Below are 18,902 nucleotides of genomic sequence, written 5' to 3' on the forward strand. Positions count from 1 at the left end.
CTGAACTCTGACAGACTGACAGGCCGGACTGGGTGCGTTGGTTAGGTCTTCCAGGCTGAATTTACGCAGGCTTCATAAGTAAAAATATAAGTATAAGTCGCACCCCGGCCAAAGCTATGAAAAAAAACGTAGTCCGGAAAATACGGTATTAAATATTGCAAATTACTATTCAAGGAGCGGTATTTGGAAAGAGTGGCGCAGTCTAGCAAGGGAGACTGGTACTGTGTATTAGTATTGTTTTATATTTTAAGCTAACGCAAACTGTAATAGTAAGAATTATGCAATGCCTTAACACAGTGCACAAGCAGTTTTCATGGAGATGTGTCAACATTTATACAGGGCTTGAATGAGGCGAGTCAAGATGTTTGCCTTAAGCCTCCTGTTTACCTAATTTACATATAATATTGATAGCCAATAGCAGGGAAAGATTTTATGGCATTAATCTACTCGTCAAACATGAGCCATGGGCAAAGCGTTTACTCACAAACCAGACAGAAAGTTGATTCAAACCTGAGCACACTTAACCCATAGTTTTCCTCTGAGATTGAGACAAATCTTTATAGAGAACCACACCCAAATACTAAGAGATTCTGCTATTTTCAAGCAGACATTGGTTTGTATCCAGACATTGGACCAATATTATAAAGAAAATGTATCACATTAGGTATGGAAGTTTCTGGTTTGGTCAAAATGTATAGAACATCTTCTGTGCAGCAGATAATTTAATGATATTTAGAATCTGAATTTTAAGATTTTCAAATCGCTAATCGATGAGTGTCGATGAGTAGGTCCAATGTACAGTACATCATAAACTATCCCTCTCAATCCCAGGAGTTCCATCTACTATTTCAGAACAGAACTCTGCAGAACAAAGTCTCAGGAACAGTTTTGCCCATTTATTACAATAAAATCCTGGCATATTTAGTATGTTTTATTTTGACATCAAACCTGTTTAATGCTACAAAAGAAATCTTATTACAAATAAACAACAAATTCAGGGACTGGGAACATAAAGGGTTCTATAAACATTATTGGCTTGAGCCTTCCAGAATGGAATGGATCAAGACATTGTTCTTGCCATGGTTTCTTGTTCTTATTCTTATTATAGTTTTTGCATGGTAAAATTTTGCCACAACTTGGGAATTTTTGACCCCCTGAACATTGATGAATGTCACACATGGGGACATAGACGCGATCGGCGAATAAAATGGAGGTTGTGAGAACGGCCGTCGCAACAGTTCTATAAACATTATTAATTCTATACTTCTTTCAAAACACATAATCAACAACGTAATTTCTAATCTTGTACTAATGCAAGATAATGTGTAGAATAACAGGAAACTAGAAAATCTGCAATGGCTGAAGCCATTGCTGGAGTGTCTGCGTCCCTCCCTCTCCCCCTCTCTCTCCCCCCTCTCCCTCCCTCCCTCTCTCTCTCCCTCCCTCATATAGCCTACGCTGTTATGCCTAAAGAATAAAGTCTACCTCTCTCCCCCTCCCTTTCTCCCTCTCCCTCTCTCTCCCTCCCTCTCTCCCTCTCCCTCCCTCTCTCCCTCTCCCTCCCTCTCTCCCTCTCCCGCCCTCTCCACAATACAAGAACATAGTGTATGCGCGTGATGTCACGCAGGCACTATATTATGTTCTTGTATTGATTTTTTTTAATTGTTATTATTATATTTTCCATTCCTCCCTATCTCTCCTCCCTCTCTCTCTCTCTCTCTCTCTCTTTCTCTCTCTCTCTCTCTCGACTGGCTCCGTCACAAAATTCTAAAGAATAAAGCCTAAAGAACAAAGCCTAAAGAATTATGAAAACTCATAATTCCCAAATTCATTTAAATGGGGAAAAAGTACTAATACTTTTGAAGATTCTGCAAAAAGTACAAGTTTTTCAAATGTCAAACGTAATAGCACGCGTACTACTGTGAAAGCGATCGTAATGAGGTATAACATGTTGAAATCGGTTGAAGCGTTAAGGAGTTGAAACTGGCTAAATGAAAATCATGGAAAATATAATAATACAATTTTTTCACAATACAAGAACATATAGTGCCTGCGTTGCATCACGCAGACACTCAATAATAATAAAAAAATTGTGACATCACTCACAATACAAGAACATATAGTGCCTGCGTGACGTCATCACGCGCAGACACTCAATTAACAGTTTCACTGTTTGTATAAACAAACAGTGAAACTGTTAATTTCCTGTGTATAAACATGTATAAACATTATGACCTACAATTGCCCGTGCCATTGATGAGGCTTATACAGAAAGGTTGTCCACAAGTTAGTTTTTCTTGTTTTTTTTTGCCTGTTTATTCAGAGGCCACTGTGTGGTGCACCTGAACTCCTTTGTTCTATCCACTTACAGACGCCTGTAGTGGAGACAAGTCCAGATGCACAGACACAGGTTAAAATGGTAGATGGTGGTTACACATCAGAGGATGGCTCACTGCCACCACTTAAACCACCTCCTCCTCTTCCTCTTCCTCTTCTTCTTGTTCTTCTTGTTCTTCTTGTCTAACTCGACTTGGAGCTCCTCCACTACGGCCTTGGTTAGTTGCAGCTGATCATCTGACTCCTTCAGTGACATCTGCAGCTCTTCACATCTGAGGAGGCCAGATGTTCTCTCCTCGCTGTGGTTCAAAGCAGTGGTCATCTCCTTGATTTTATTCTCTTGTGTGCTCTCTTCCACCAGGGTGTCATGGGTGTTGGGAACATTCTCCAGCAAAGCCATAAAAGTCCTCTTCAGTGCGTCTGAGTCTGTTTGGAGCTCTTGGACTTTGGTGTGCTCAGTGCTCAGACTGTCCTCCAGCTCCTGTGCCTCGTTTTTAGCCTCATCATTTGTCTATCTCTGCTCGATGAGGGTAGACTCCAGGACGAGGAGCTTCCTCTGCAGCTCTTGCTTCTCTGCTCTTTCTGAAGCTCAGTTTAGGCGGTGGCCAGAAGTATCTCCTTGCTCTCAACCTCCTCAGTGGCCTCCTGAAGCGTACTCATAAGCGTTCAGTGCCCTATTTTCCTCTTCAAACTTCTATATTTCCTTTGTCATGTTCATCATGGCGGCCTCCTGTTAGTCTGTAGTTTCATTGTTCATCATTCATTGTTTGCTTTTAGTTCCTCCAGTTGTTCTTGGATTCTGTAAAGACTTTTCCTTTTCCTCCACCTCAGCATGTTTTTGGAGGGCAATGGCATGTTACTCTCTGGAGAACACCTTCAGGTTTTTATTCTCCTGGTATAAGTGCTCTACATTGTTTTTGAGGGCTTCTGGTCCAACTGTTTCTTACTGTGAACTGTTCCATTCATCATGTCTAATGTGTTAGTCTCGAGTTAGAAGTGCCTTGTTTGTTTCCAGAAGTCTTTTCCTCAAGTCAAGTGTTACACGTTGGAGTTTTATAACCATGGTGATGAAATATTGGTCAGACTCTTCTAGTCTGAGTAGAGCTTATTTTCTCTCGAGGTCGGCAGCCCTATGTTAACTAATATAACCGGAAGAAGAATTAAGTAGGATGGCGGTGCCTGGACGGGCTTCTGGAAATAGGTGAATAAGACTACAGGGTTTTAAAAAGAAATAACTATAATTTTGTATTGAAAATGTCAGTCTATTGTCTAAACCATTTACCTAACAAATATATATTTTTAATTATCATTGTTGAATTTAAATTGGTATAGAGAAGCGAGCATATTCCGTAGTATCAAAATGGAAATGTTAGTAGAGAAAGCATGTTTATTTATAGAGCACAGTTTGTACACAAAGTAATTCAAAGTGCTTTATATTATAGAAAAAGCTCATTCATAAACAATCAATCATAATCATTATAAACTTTACTTTAAAAAAGAAAAGTGCAGTTAAAATTATTTTTGTCTCATTTCCAGCCTAGATTTGAACATTTAGAAGCCTGTCTTACATCTAACATCAGCTTTGTAAATCTGAAATGCTGATTCCCCATGTTTAGTTCTGACTCAGGGGGCCAGTCTTTGAGTCAGGTCCAAACCTACCTACCCACCCACCCACCTACCCAACATACCTACCTACCTACCTACATACATACATACATACATACATACATACATACAGTACATTCCCGCCCCTATATCGGTTGCCTGACCAGCCATTCCCAACACGTTTTGACAGATTACTTAACAAAACCACAGAATGTGGGAGGGGCTGGCGGGTCAGGCAACTATATCGGTGTCGACCGATATTCACGCCATTGAGTAATGAAATAGTTAACTCTGCCGCTAACAGAACAGACTGTAAACTTCAATCCAGTATTTATTCTGAGTCAAGAGACAGAGAAATGGCGAAGTTAAAAACTTTTTTAATCTAAACTTATCTTTAAATATTAAGCGATGAATTCACTTGACCCCGCGATAAACGCAATGTTTTTTCAGACATTATTTGACAAGTTTTTCTCCTAAAGAATCAGTTTAGACACATTTACTCCAATTAACTTTTTTTCTATGAGGTTTCAAGGACAGAAGAGACGGTGTGATCAGAGACTGTCACTGCTGCTGTTACAGGAGGAGGAGCAACACGAGGATGAACCACAGACTTTAGTCGGATAAATAATCTAAATAAAACAGGAAATTCACAGAATGGAAAAGTGTGAAGGCTGATTTTACTGTAATAACGAATAATCATATTATAGTTGACTAACATAGTGCTACATATGCCGCATCAAAATGTTTCCTTTTTTCCTCATATAAGTGTAACAGTATCGGCGCAAAATGTCCAAATTGGTGCAAAACAAATTCCTCTTCACACCCTCCACAGGGAGTGTGTTTATGTGTGTGTGTTTAAAATCATTATAAATTCTGAAACATACTGGAAAACTGAAAAAATTTGTGCCCAAAAAGTCTCAAAACTGATTCTGTGGTGTGGGAGGCTGCTATTCAGTGGGTTGGTCTCGACAAGCTCCTTATTTGGCTCTTTCTTCCGCTGAAACAGACCATGGCCATGTCCAAAGTGTATGGTATCACTGCAGTGTCTGCCTGCTGCAGAGAGGAGCAGCGGCTGTGGGCGGCAGTGGGTGGAAATCAAAGGTGAACCAAACATATACTGCAGCTACAGCCAACCAAATATAATTTTTACTATTCCTTGCAGATCTTCAATAGTTTACTTTATTTTAAGTGTAAAATCTATTTTATCATAAAATGCAGACTTTGTGTTTGGGTTGGTGATACTGAGAAAAATGGATGACATAACATGTAAGTATTTTAGCAATATATCAGACATGTGCTAAAACCGAGGGATCTTTTGACCTTAGGCATATTACTCTCCTCAAACTGCCCTAGCGCACAATCTGCTGACTCAATCTAACAAGATAAGATACACTGAGACCTTTGACTTGGATACAAAAGCAACTGAGAAGGGCAGTAAAAATGTTTCTGAGGTTAATTTGATTTTTCATTGGGATCAATAAAGTATCTATTTTTCTATAGCCTCATTCATTTTGAGGGAACTTGAAATTAAAGTAAATGTACTTTTAGTCATAATTTTCTGGCCAGAAGTCTGAAGTTTCAGCTGCAAAGACGAAAGCAACATATTAGTTTTGTGTTGCTGATTTGTTGTTTTTAATTGGTGATGCCTGGATTTGAAATTGACCCTTGAAAAAACTAGTTTAGAGTCATGGTGGCGCTTTGTGCAAACGCATCTCTCACCGGCTTTAAAATCATTGTTTGACCCACCTAATCCCAAAGAAGAACAAAATATGAGTAAACAAGGAAGACACAAGTCTGTTAACACTACGGGACCAAAGCAAACAAAGCTGACGGCCCATGTCCCATTGAAAAACAGCCCGCAGCACAAGCTAACGAGGCTAACATGGCTAACGTGGCTAGCGTGGCTAGCAAACCTGATGCAGAGAATGGCCCAGGTGGAGATTTATGTTTCTTGTCTATGTTTGTTGTTTCCGACCAGAGAGATTCAGAATATTCTAAAGTTATCAACGGTAAAATCAATACAATCAACCCAATGGCGTCAGAAGTATTACAAGTAGCATCATTCAATGAACAGCATACTGAACAATTTGAACAAAACTGGAAAAAGAAAGAATAGACATTGTGTGTTTACAAGAGACACTATTGAATGACACTGAACATCAAAAACTAATGAAATTTTGTTATAAAAAATGCTATTATTTATCATACAAAGGTAAACAGAAGAGTAGAGTAACAAAGGATAAAAAGGGCACATATGTACTAGTTTAGGGGAATATTAATGGAAGGGAAGCCTTTATATGTGTTCGTGCCATCAGGGAGTGATATCACTTTCTATGCTGGTGTCATGGACCTGATTGTTAACCACTCTGAGGGATCCTTAATTTGTGGTGGTGATTGGAATCTTCACATTCAGCCTACATTAGAAGTGTCGAGCTCAAGAGGCACTGGAGGAACTGTAAATAAAAAGTTCCGTATCTTGTTGAAGAATATAGTATTGATTGACATATGGAGGGAAATGAACCGTAGAGCCTGCCAGTATAACAATTTGTCTAATCCGCATACAACCTATTCCTGAATAGATTCCTTTTTTGTTCCCTTCATTAAAGATTTTAAATCTGAACTTTCAAGGAGATTAATATCTAAATTGTATAAACGTATTGGCAATTTCGGCAGCCACTCTACTGATTGCATCAAGAGTAAATGGGAAAGAGAGGGTAACTTTGTTCTGGCTGATGATGAATGGGAAAGCATATGTACAAGTCATTAGCGAACCACAAAATCACTTATTTGGAGAGAAATCTGTTGGAAAAGTGTCACGTTTCTTCATAACACCATGTCAAAATGCCCTTTATTCACAGAGAAATGCAGAATATTGGCAAAACTTTGGCAGCCAGGCAAACCACTGTCATGTGTTTTGGGACGGTCCAGTCGTTCGGGGTTATTGGACGGCAATTATTATTGCACTGCAGACACTTTTCAACTTTGCCTTCCCACTACATTTTAGAACACTGTATTTGGGCCTCAGAACTCCTGCCATGGACACAATCGATGGTTACCTTCGGCATATACTTCTGGTGGCAGGAAAAAAGACCATCACAAAGAAATGGATGCCACGGACCACACCAACGATCAAGGACTGGACTAACATTGTGACAGACATTGGACAAATGGAAAAGCTGACATTCGGACTAAATTTGGAAATTGTCAAATTCACTAGACTTTGGATTGAATGGGACCAACGCTAAAATGTAATCATGATGTGATTTAAATGTATTTAAGTTTAGGTGATGTCTGCTTGTAACTTTATTTTTTTTTTCTTTCATTTTACTCTTTGGTCATTCTGTTTCTGTGTTCTGTTTGTGTTCTGTATATTTGTAAAAACAAAAAAGGAATATATATATATATATATATATATATATATATATATATATATATATATATATATATATTATAACAAAAAATGTATATAAAAAAGAAAAAAGAAATGTTTAGGTCACCAAAGGAACACATGACTCAATAAATCACTTGACAAAAGATTTTAGCTTCACTACAGTTTGTCTTCCTGTTGCTCTCATCGTCCTTGTGGCATTCAGTAGTGTGGAGGAGGATGCCTCATTTATTCCAAGTTACACAATCGTCTCGGGAAAAAGCTGGCCAGCCGCTGACTGTAGCATTAGCATAGCACCACAGTAGCAGCCAGTTGCTCAGTGGTTTCTCCGAGGCTTTCCCTTCCCCTCTCTACTCTCCGTTCTTATAGAATGCGCCAATCCTAATCTCTCGGCTGGCAGTGTGTAGCATCTGGGGAGGTGCTGACAGGGGCACAGTTAAGGGTGGAAATAGCCTGTTGATCATGCACTGAAGCTGTTGTGTAAGCTGTGATCTGGATGGTTGTATGTGTGTGATGTGTGTGGGGGCTCTCATTAATGTTTCATGGATTTGCAGTGTGAGTGTGAACAGCATTAGCATTTTAGGAACATTCATTCATATCAAACAAAACCAGTCTGTTCAAAATATATTCACTATTTCATTGCAATTTGATAATAGTTGATTAATCATTCTGATAATTAAATTAAAGGTACACTATGCCATGCCCAAAAGATGCCGTCATGCTCCGGCTGGTCACCGCCACGCTCAAAAGATACCGCAAGGTATTAAGATAACCGTGCAAGTGCCACGGGCGGCGCGGGCGGCGCGGGCGGCGCGGGCGGCGCGGGCGGCGCGGGCGGCGTGGGCGAGGAGCACCGTGGTGCTTTTCGCTCGCGCCATGGTGCTTTTCAATGGCAAGCGCCGCCTGCGGCATGGTTTGTCCCACCGCCATCTTTCAACCTCAGCCCAGCGAGAACACTGTATCAGAATACAATTGTCCTATGAATACACTGACTTTTCGGCACAACAGATTTAGGCTTAATGCTGTAGCCAGCAGGTAAGTGTATAACCACGCAATTTGTAATTAATTTATGTAATTTAAAAGTATCACGATACAGCCTAAGTGATAAATAATACATTTCTAAGTGCCAGAATATTTGATTTCACATCGACTTAACTGCAGGCAATAAAAGGTCTGCTATGTAGCGACAAACAAATATAGCAAATGTAGTGTCTCTGAATGTTTATGTATGTCTCACCTGGTTTTACTGTAAATTGAAGAGTGCTCAGTTCTTATAACATCCACATACTAGTAGTTTCTATAAAACTAATGCATTGATATTAAGAAGTCACATCGCGCTGGAGAGCTCCAGAATGTTTAAAACAGTGTGTGCTTTTCAAAACTGGGTTGAGATGCTTACCAGTCACTGGGAGCCAAATAGTGACACATTCAAGGGTGAAACACTTAAAACAGCTCTGGCCGATGAGTCTGACTAAAGGTCCTTGTCCAGCAGAGAGTGGGTGGCACTGTAAGACAGAGTGGAGGAACTCTATGGGTCGTTCAGAGTGCAGACACTGACCGCTCTGTTTCAAACTTCTCTCGCTGCAGAGTCACCTCACTGACCCTGTAGTTTAAAGTCCTATATAAGCAGCACTCCAGATAACAGCTGTTGTATCTGGGTAGCTCTAGATGTGGATATATTATTCCTAAAACAGCTACGATTTTAACTGTTTTAACTGTGACTAAATAGAACGCATCACTTTAATACACTCAACCAGGAAGACTGCATATCCTTCTCATCACCTAACAGTCGCCAGAGGCATAGCTCCCCTACAGGCAGGACGGGCCCCCTGATCACCAGGTCTTTAGGCCACTACAGGCTCATTACAGTAATTAATTCCATTGACAGTTATCTCTATTAGTGGTTTTATTCTACAATATGTGGGATGACATTGGTGAGACCACTTTCTTTGACATACTGTCCTATGTCAGGTTCAGCAACTGCTATAACCAATGTCATTAATGTTGCAAAGCAGAAGCATACTAATGTGTGTAAGCGATTCAAAGGCAAAGAGAAGAAGGGGTGGAGTCTGATAGGAAAGTGCCTTGTGATGTTTCACTTGGGGCCTCAGACACCCTTGCAACGCCACTGAAAGTCTCTGTCACACAATCACAGCGTGCTACCTGTGCCTCATCAACCAATCTCTTCCTGCTGTTTCATCCACATGTACAATCCTTCCTCTGCTACTTTTACAGTGCAGCAGACTCATAGCTACTTAAGCATCTCCTTCCCTTCAATACTACCAGCGTCAAGAATTTTGTGAACAGATGTGTGTTTTCTATGTAAAGCTGATAAATCTTTCTGAGGCTAAGCACTTTGGATAATTATCAGTATTTTAAAACAAATCCGTGTCTTCGATCATCAAACCAGGAGGAATTCTGATCTTATTAAGCCAAAGGCAAAGACAATATAGGCCTACAGTTGAAATAATGTTACTATGTAAGTATTCTTTATTGCGTTAGCTCCATTCTGTTCATCTATTTAATCTCATTCATGCTTCTGGTGTCAGTATCACAGTGCATACTCTGTGTGTCGCCTTTTGGAGGTACATAGGATCCACCCCAAACAACCTTGAAAATCCCATTACATTTCCTGGCTTTTCAGCAGTGGTTACCATGACAACAGTGCATTTCATTTCTGGCTCCATTGAAAAGTGTGTGAAATTCCAGTTGTTACGTAAGATGCCTACTGCACTCCAGACGGGGGTTTTCCTGCTGCAGAACACTTAAAGTAATTAATTATAGGGCAATGGCAGGTATTGTGAAATGTGCAAACAATGCTTTATTTCTGGACTCATTTTCTTTTACATTGGAGTTTTGATTACACTTTTATAAGCATAAATAAACAATGAAAATATAAAGAGAAAGTGTATTAATGTAAGTAAGATAGTAATTGATTAAGTTCTTATTCTTTTGAGAGAATAAGGTTAGAAGTACAGCAATTGCACATGGCAAATGAGATTGTTTTTGAGATTGTAGTTTGGGGTGAGGTCAGTTAGTGTTTACTGACTCTTTTCTTTTGTCATAGGCGTACAAATCAGAGTCAAAATTTGTTGGTATTTCTTATAAAAACACTATACTTTGTTACAGTGATACTGACTTCTGCCCCACTACTGCGAGTGTGACATTGTCACATTAAAGAATATGAAAATTAAATTAAATTCAAAGGTCACAAATAAATAAATGTTCCTTTTATCTTTTGAAACAGATCCGAAGAGTTTCCCTTGGTCCCTGTCTCCAAAGTTCCATGAAGGCAGACGCCCCCGAGCGGGCCGGAAGATGAAGGGCTTATCAGGGAGTCGCTCCCAGCACCAGATCCCTTTAGCTCACGGCTTGGACTATGACCCTCATGTCCAAGAGGTCCATGCGCACCATGGCCCCGAGTCCCGCCACACGTCTTACCTGCTTAGCCCCACGGAGAGTTGCCCCTTGGACTTCCACCAGCGCTACTCCCCGCGGAGCTCCATCCACTCCGACTGCATGCTTTCCCCGGTCCTGATGGCTCCACCTGTCCCAATCGAACACATCTCCAGCAGCACTTTCCCTCGAATGCACTACAGCTCTCAGTTCTATGACACAGGGATGCGAGACGATTGTGCAGTGATCACAGCCTCGGCCACTTCCCCTGCTGTGGCAGCCGCTTCCTCCCACCACCTGGGCACCAAGAGCAATCGACTTCCCGCCAACCTGCTGGACCAGTTTGAGAAACAATTGCCACTACATCGTGAGGGCTTCCACACATTGCAATACCAACGCACCACTGAGCAACGCGGCGAGAGCCCTGGACGAATCAGACATCTTGTTCATTCCGTACAAAAGCTATTCACAAAGTCACACTCCCTTGAAGGATCGTCCAAGATGAATGGTACAAGAGGTGACAGTATAGGCGGTGGAGGAGGAGCAGGGAGCTATCACCATCACGGCCATCATCCTTCCAAACACGGGAGCAAAAGGAGCAAGAGCAAAGAGCGTAGGCACCGGTCAGGAGGTTGGTGGAGTTCGGACGATAACTTAGACAGCGACAGCACTTACCGGCCCGCCAGCGTCATGTCCCGGCACCACGGGGAGCATCATTGCTTTCCCGACCACATGCGCAGCCATCACTTTGGAGATCACTCACTCAAAACCTCCAAGAGTAATAACGATGTCAAGTGCTCAGCCTGTGAAAGCATGGCCATGGCGCCTGAGGGGAAGTTTATGAAGAGGAGTTCCTGGTCCACATTAACAGTGAGGGAGGCTAAAGAGCACTACAGGAAATCGTCCCTAAATTTGGACAAGCCCATGATGCACACCGACCTCAAAACCCGCACATGTCATTATTTGCAGGTACGAGCATAGTCATTTCAGCAATAACCTTTATGCAACAAACTGTATCAAATAGAAAACTATGACTCCTCATTTAGACACCTCATCCATGCTGTAGCGTTTTCTGAGAACATATAAAGCACAGATGGGAGCAATTTCCACTGCTCCATGATGCATCATATAAATAATTATTTAAACTGCTGAAATGAGAAGCCTTGTGCTTTGTAGTTAATATTTAACAGTTACTCAGTTGCCGGTTTTAGACCTCATTGATGTGGGCGATATCAACACCTCTCAAACTCCAGTACAGGCTTGGATTGGGCATTTCATATCAAAAGTATCAGTGTTTGTGACTCGGGTCACCGCACCTTTGATCCTAAACCAATCCAATCTTTTGGGGGGTTTGGATCAAAAGGCCATGGTGTGGTCAGAAAATACTTTAAGCTGAGGTTATAACTTAATAGTACATACATACATACTACATGATATTGTTAGTGTGTGTAATTGTCTAGCTTTAGGGCAACAACAAGACATTTTCTCAGGAAAAGCAACAAATGAGCTCAAAATTAAGGTAATGTTATTGAGACAAAGAAATGGCCCACTGAGTAACGGCTGTATTGTTAAACATAGATCAGGACAACCAATGCCTTTGCATTGGGATGTAAAAAAAAACTGCTTGACTTTATTGCTGTCTTTAGGTTTGATTAACTTAAAGGCCAGACGGTTGCTTCATTTGATTCAACTCATGCAGCAGCGGGTAAATGTATGCATAACAAATTAGTAAATACGTCCTTAAGGCTTGGAGGATTATTACATCCTAAAGTGAAAGGGAGGGACTGTACCCCCTTTTGTAGATTTGTGCTGTTTATTTATGCAATGTTAATGGATGGAATGGAATAAATATTTCAAATACCAAGTTCTAATTTTAAAAAGGGCGATCTTTTTAATGTAATATTTTTTACTTATGATATATTTGTGCCCCAAATTCATAATTTTTAACAATCCCCCTAAAAATAGTTACATAACCATAAGTTAACCAATATTTATGAAAATGACTCCTGCCTGCTTATATGAATCAAAGCTTTGAACACATGACAAAGTGTGATAGTGACAGCGGGAGTGTTACGAGACCACAGAGCATTACTCCATAGCTCCAGGTGAAAAGGGGAATAAGCCTCTCTGCTCTCTATAACAACCGATCAATGACTGTTGAACTTATTTGGAAGTTTACAACATACAGATTCTTTTATACGGCTGATTTTGTTTCATTTTTACCCTTTTTTGTACTACAGCTGATACTGTATTCTCAAGCAACTCTAGCTATAAAACAACATCCACTAATGATCTAAATTGCCGATATATTGCGCACCTCTAGCCACAATAAGAAAGACTTTCCTCTGTATGTGAAGCGCTGCTGTGTTTTGGCTGCAGGTTCCCCAGGATGAGTGGAGCGCCTACCCCGGAGACAAGGACGAGGAGATCCCGTGTCGCCGCATGCGCAGTAGCAGCTACGTCAAAGCCATGGGGGAGATCGACGATGAGAGTGGAGATTCAGAGCCCAGTCCCAAAACGTCACCACAAAACGCCATACGACCGGACGCGCTGGTCCTGAAATCAGCCCTGAGCAGACCTCATTTAGACTCCCACAGGTATGAGGGACACATTTCTGATTATAATTCTATTAATAGTGTTATAGTTATAGTCCCCATATCATCTCCATCTAAACAAGATTATTTTCTTTTATGTACAAGATAAGACACTGCAATTTATGGATGTCAAATGTTAGATTCATGATAATAACAAAACATTGTGAAGCATTGTTATAGTTGCATGTTCAGTGTGAGGCTGATTAATAGACCATTCAAATTTGGGGACTATTACAACCTTCTCTATTGGGAAACACTGTAAAGTAAGCTGTCTGGTGTGAACTTATTAAGTGCTGCATTGTTAGTCTGCTCTTAAGTGCTCTTGGTTAAGTATTCATATTCTAACAAAACTGCTGCGTAACAAATGGGCTTCTTTATTCAGCCACTTCAATATTTGTGTCACTTAGAACTGGGAGGAATTTACACCTCACTAATTACAGCACTCTTGACGCAAACTTGTCACGTTTATACAGTGCGATTGTTGGAGAAGTACTAGAATGGGTTAGAATTGTTTTTGGGCACTTCAGTAAAATGTAATAATATTGGAACTGAAATGAAGCTGAACAAAGACAAAATAGGATGTGAAGAAATGTAATTCTTTAAGTGCAAATTCTCAACTTGTTCTCTGCTTTCACTGAACTGCTGCTGTTTTTAACTTTTACTGTTTACAGACATTATTCAAACCTGCTTCAAACCATTCATTTTTTAAGATGGGGAACCCAACTTAAAACAAAATCAGACCTCCACATGCCGTCTTATTGCTAATTAGTAAATATTGTATCTTTCAAACTTGTAAGAAAGAGCCATGTGAGTCACTATATGACACTGTGAGCTGATGCTGATGCTTTAGGGATATCACCTGCTTCACTTGTGTCTGAAAAAGCTGATCTAAAGCTGTGGAAGTGGAAAAAAAAAAAAAAATCGCTGCATACGAGTGATGTGCCAAAGGATTTGTGTACGCGAGGAATGAGTTACAACGGTTTAAATGTCTATTTCCTTATTTCACAGTTTGAAAAGTGGCGAGGATACCTGTTATGGTTGTTTGTTCAGTTGTTTTTACACAGATTATATATATTGTTCCCAGTTTAAATGTATATGTTGCCAAAAATATAGAAGAGAGAGGAGATACATGATTGAAAAACTGAATAATGCTGCCTGTGTTGATTTTTGTTCTGTTGTGTTGCTGTTGAACTGTGCATCCGTGTCCACCCCTGTCCCTTATCCTTGTCCAGCCAGGGCTACCAATTACAACCCAGAGAAATGCGGCCCCACCATAGCGTTACACTGGATCCTGCCACCACCTTTCACCCCCCACCTTTCCGCTCTCGTAACCAGAGCTACATGCGTGCGGTCAGCACCCTCAGTCAGGCTAGCTGCCTAAGCCAGGTGAGTTTAAAGACACTGCCAATTGCAGGACACATGAACACATTACACTTAATAAGACTCAATAAGACAACAATTCACAAGTTGGAATTCTGGGTCAATATTGTTGATATGTTTTTTTCATTTTATAAAATCATTGGAAACATTAGTTATCTGTAATACTCCAAATAGATTGATGTAATTTATCTGTTGTCATACTTTTTTTTTTTAAAGCAACAATAATACACATTAAAACATGTCTGCAATGTTACTTAACACACACTGAACTGAACTTGCTGTAGTGTAATTTGCTTTTTTATTTAATTCTGACATTCCTCCATTCAGTTTAAGGTCCTTATTGACAGTGGCATGTCCTTATGCTAACGCTGCTCCATATTTGCTGTGCAAAGGGGAAGAATCAAAGTGAGAAAGAGAAAGGAAGAGGAAAAATTAAGGACTGCTATTCCTGTTTTTGTCTCTCAGGTGAGTGAGACTGAGATCAATGGCCAGTTTGAGTCAGTTTGCGAGTCCGTTTTTAGTGAAGTAGAATCCCAGGCTATGGAGGCCTTGGACCTGCCCGGTTCGTTCCGCACTCGAAGCCACAGTTACCTCCGTGCAATTCAGGCTGGTTATTCCCAAGATGACGACTGCTTGCCTTCAATGACATCCTCCACTGTCACTTCAACTCTCAGATCCACAGGTAAAATGATCCCCCCAAAAGAGCAAGGGTTTAGACCACATATTCCCATACATCCTATACATACGCACTACTGTAACATACCTACATATGTACAGTGGGAACCCTTGAGCTTCAGGGATGCCAGGCTGAATGACACCCTTTCCCTTAGCCACTACTGTGTGTCTGTTTGCCTCCGCATAACCCCACCCTTCTGATTTGCTTGATGTGTTAATTTGCACGCTCTATGACTTAGTATTTGAGCTTCTGATTGGCCATTGGCCTTCTAAGTTGAGGGTGGGATGGTCCCTTCATTTACACACTCACTGACAGACACAGAACCACTAAACAGAACATGGCATGCCTTAGTTGAGCAGGCTCGACCCTAAGCATGTGAAACTGTGGTGTTAAATGTATTGTGAGCGACTTAGGGAGGGGATACATTTAAACATAACATATGATAAAAGCACACATTTTATAAATGCAAGGTAAGTTCCCAAAGCAAATATTACACATGTACATTGTTGATTGCACAAAGATGCTATCCATTCAAGGATTACAGTATTTAGTTTTATTGTTTCAAAGTGCCTTAGATCACAGAATGTAGCATTTTACTGACATTGAGCAGCAAATAAAAGTAGGGGATGATTAAGTGATAAGCACCATCCCAAATATGGTCATAAACAGATCTGCCTCTTTGTGCAAACATACAAATTAGAAACCTTCACTAATTTGCATTTGTTTCATGCTTGGAGGAGTAAAGCTATGAACCCTATTGAAACATTTTTTTTGTACATTTTTGAAAACCTTTTGGCATTTTCTGTTTTTGTGTAGAGTAAAGTGTACTTTTTGTAACATTTATTTCATTATTCAATTTGGACATTTGTGATCTTCAAATGGGGTTGCTGTCAACCATCTCTGAAGCACTATGGACAAAGGGGTGCTCTTCAATCCCACCGTCTTATTTGCTGAACTCTTCGAGTAGCTCTTTGCTCCTACGCAGTTAGCTAAGTTGGATTTTTTTTTTGTAAAAAGGTCATTTAAAAATTGCCAAATGTGGACACAGTCCACTTACAATAGAATGTGTGTTGGCATTGGCCAAATAATGGGCTAAATTTGATTTATTGATTAGTATGTGGCACTAGAGGATGAGTTCATGTGAGGTTAGGAGGACCCTGTGTGGTGAAGGGCAGACCAGCAGCAAATCCCTCTGCATTTGACCATCCATCTGAAGGATAACCAGGGGAAAAGAACAACTGGATGATTGTTGCAGGTATTTTAATGTTGACACGCATACATATATCTATGTGTGTTTTTGCACTGCCTTCTCAGTAAATATACAAGATAAGACCTTAGTACTAAGTCTAGTTGATAGAATTATTTCTTAACAGTAATTCCACCAAAGCACTTAACAATTCACTAACAATAAGATGACATTGTGCAAATTTATTGGAGCTTAAACATCTTTAAACAAGAAAACTATAACATCAAAATAATTGTATTTTTTTTTTAAATAACATATTCAAAATAGCTCTTTTATGACATAAAAAGCCATACATGACATTGCCACTGTCTCCAGTCATTGTGGGAGCTGTGTAAATGAGTCTAAAGCGTGGCAGTAAATGTGTCAGCTGTCTTTGACTGTGGGATTGCAGCCTCTTCCTGGTGGAGTCCGAGGGCCGCGACCCTTCCCCTCACCAGGTTTTCTATCTGTGTGGTCTAATCCACCATCTTGAACCTTACATGTTCAATAGGGTTCATATCTGCCTCTAATCCAGTCGAGTGTGATTATTCTAATTTCTCTTGACATCTTTTCTTTTGCACAAAAAGCTCAATTTCAAGGTAATGACCGATATTGCTAACTCCTCTCTAAAGAGGAGCCTTATCTACTAATGTCTATAACTATGTTAACTCATGTATAACTAAATGCTTTATTGTGCTGTGAAAAGATGGAAAGAAGCTTGATGAACTTTGAGTTGACTGAGAAGGCAGTGTAAAACATTGTGGGAGCCTACAGTATGTGAGATTTACCACTTTCACCAAAGTATTACTTCAGTTCCCAAATACATACAGTGTGAAAAGAGTAAAAAAACCAACCATGTTGCAGTCCACTCTTGCATTGATTCTCACATACTGTATGTTTTCCATAGATATGTGTTTGTTAGTCCAGATTCCCATTCAGCCACACTCCAGCTGTTCCTTTCACTGTGAATATTCTTTGCATATCCAATCTATTTTTCAGAGGGATATGATGTTGTGGATGCCACCTCTTTACTAAATGAGGACATGATCGAAGATGACGATGGGGCCAGCTCATCTGCATATGTGGAGTTGGAGAGGCTGGAGAGAGAGACAGCTGCTGCACGCAGCCACCACAGCACTAGCTCCACTGTAACAGCCATTTCTGTCCCACCGGCGACCCCCCCTTCATACAGGGTTCCAGGAGCTTCACCTATAGCCACATCTGAACCCGCAGTCCCCCAGGCCATTCAGGCGTTCAAAGAGTCTGCCAACATGGTTGCAGCTTTCAACTTGCAATGGAAGGATGAAATCTCAGCAATGCGCTACGAGTTGGCGGAGCTAAGACGGGACGTGTGTGGAGAGTTGAAGACGTTTAACAGCAACTTTTTCAACTTCACTCAATGCTACAATATGTGGACTTTGTGCCGGGAGCCGTGCAGCGACAGCACCACCCAGACAGAGGACCGTGTGTCCATAGGGATCCAAACAGGCTCAAGTTGGGCTGTTCGGCAAAACACAGAGGATAAGTCAGTTATGTGCCAACCAGAGCCAACACCCTTTAATATTATGGACTTCATGGACCCTCCACGGATTGAAATCATTGAGGGAACGCCAGAAAGCACCCCTGAGGGGTCTGGAAGTCCTGCAAGTCCCCTTCCAATAGAGGACTTTCCTTGGGACATCAACAAAAAGCAAAAGGCAAACAAGCAACAGGACATTATCTGTCACACAGGTGGTCATAGAAGCGCCAGTCTAGAGTTATGGAGTCGTAAATACACCAGTGGGCCCATGTCATATCTGTCTATGTCATTTTAATCGTTCTCACACGCTGATTCCACTATATACAGCTCCGTGCTCCCGCCTCAAAAAGCCAATGCTCGCTTACAGTTTCTGTAAGCGAGCATATATATATATATATATATATATATATATATATATATATATATATATATATATATATATATAGAATTCAAATGTGCATATTTATTTCCGATTCAAATCAAGGTATTGTGTGTGTCTAAAATAAAATGAGTTTGATTCGGCCGGACTTCGATCATCTGAGAAAATAAATGCAGCATATTTTTTGCAGAGGGCTTTGGAAACGCTCTCATTAACTACCATAGGTCCATAATTATGATGCGAGTCGGGGATCAGCGCAGCAGAGCAGAGCTGCCTGTAGTGGAATCAATCCGTCATTGTGCTCACCCAAAAAATAACAAAAATCTGCAAAGAATTGCAGCAACAGTGACATGTGATAAAAAGTATCTGATTACTCCTCAAGTGCCAATAAGAACACCTATGT

The 18,902-nt window shown here is 40.6% G+C and overlaps 1 protein-coding gene across 1 annotated transcript in view; it reads left to right on the forward strand.

Annotated features, from left to right (window-relative positions):
- Positions 1-18,456, forward strand: part of dlgap2b (discs, large (Drosophila) homolog-associated protein 2b) — a 50,600-nt gene extending 32,144 nt beyond the window's left edge. Inside the window, exons 2-6 of the mRNA XM_072445604.1 lie at positions 10,578-11,695; positions 13,106-13,323; positions 14,553-14,706; positions 15,166-15,382; positions 17,601-18,456. Coding sequence (XP_072301705.1) covers positions 10,649-11,695; positions 13,106-13,323; positions 14,553-14,706; positions 15,166-15,382; positions 17,601-18,415 — 2,451 coding nt within the window. The 5' untranslated portion in view covers positions 10,578-10,648 and the 3' untranslated portion in view covers positions 18,416-18,456. The remainder of the gene's footprint in view (positions 1-10,577; positions 11,696-13,105; positions 13,324-14,552; positions 14,707-15,165; positions 15,383-17,600) is intronic.
- The last annotated feature ends 446 nt before the right edge of the window (positions 18,457-18,902 follow it).

The sequence above is a fragment of the Eucyclogobius newberryi genome, unplaced genomic scaffold, assembly GCF_026437365.1.
Source record: "Eucyclogobius newberryi isolate DKJ021-1_F unplaced genomic scaffold, fEucNew1.0.hap1 SCAF_1, whole genome shotgun sequence".
NCBI lineage: Eukaryota > Metazoa > Chordata > Actinopteri > Gobiiformes > Gobiidae > Eucyclogobius > Eucyclogobius newberryi.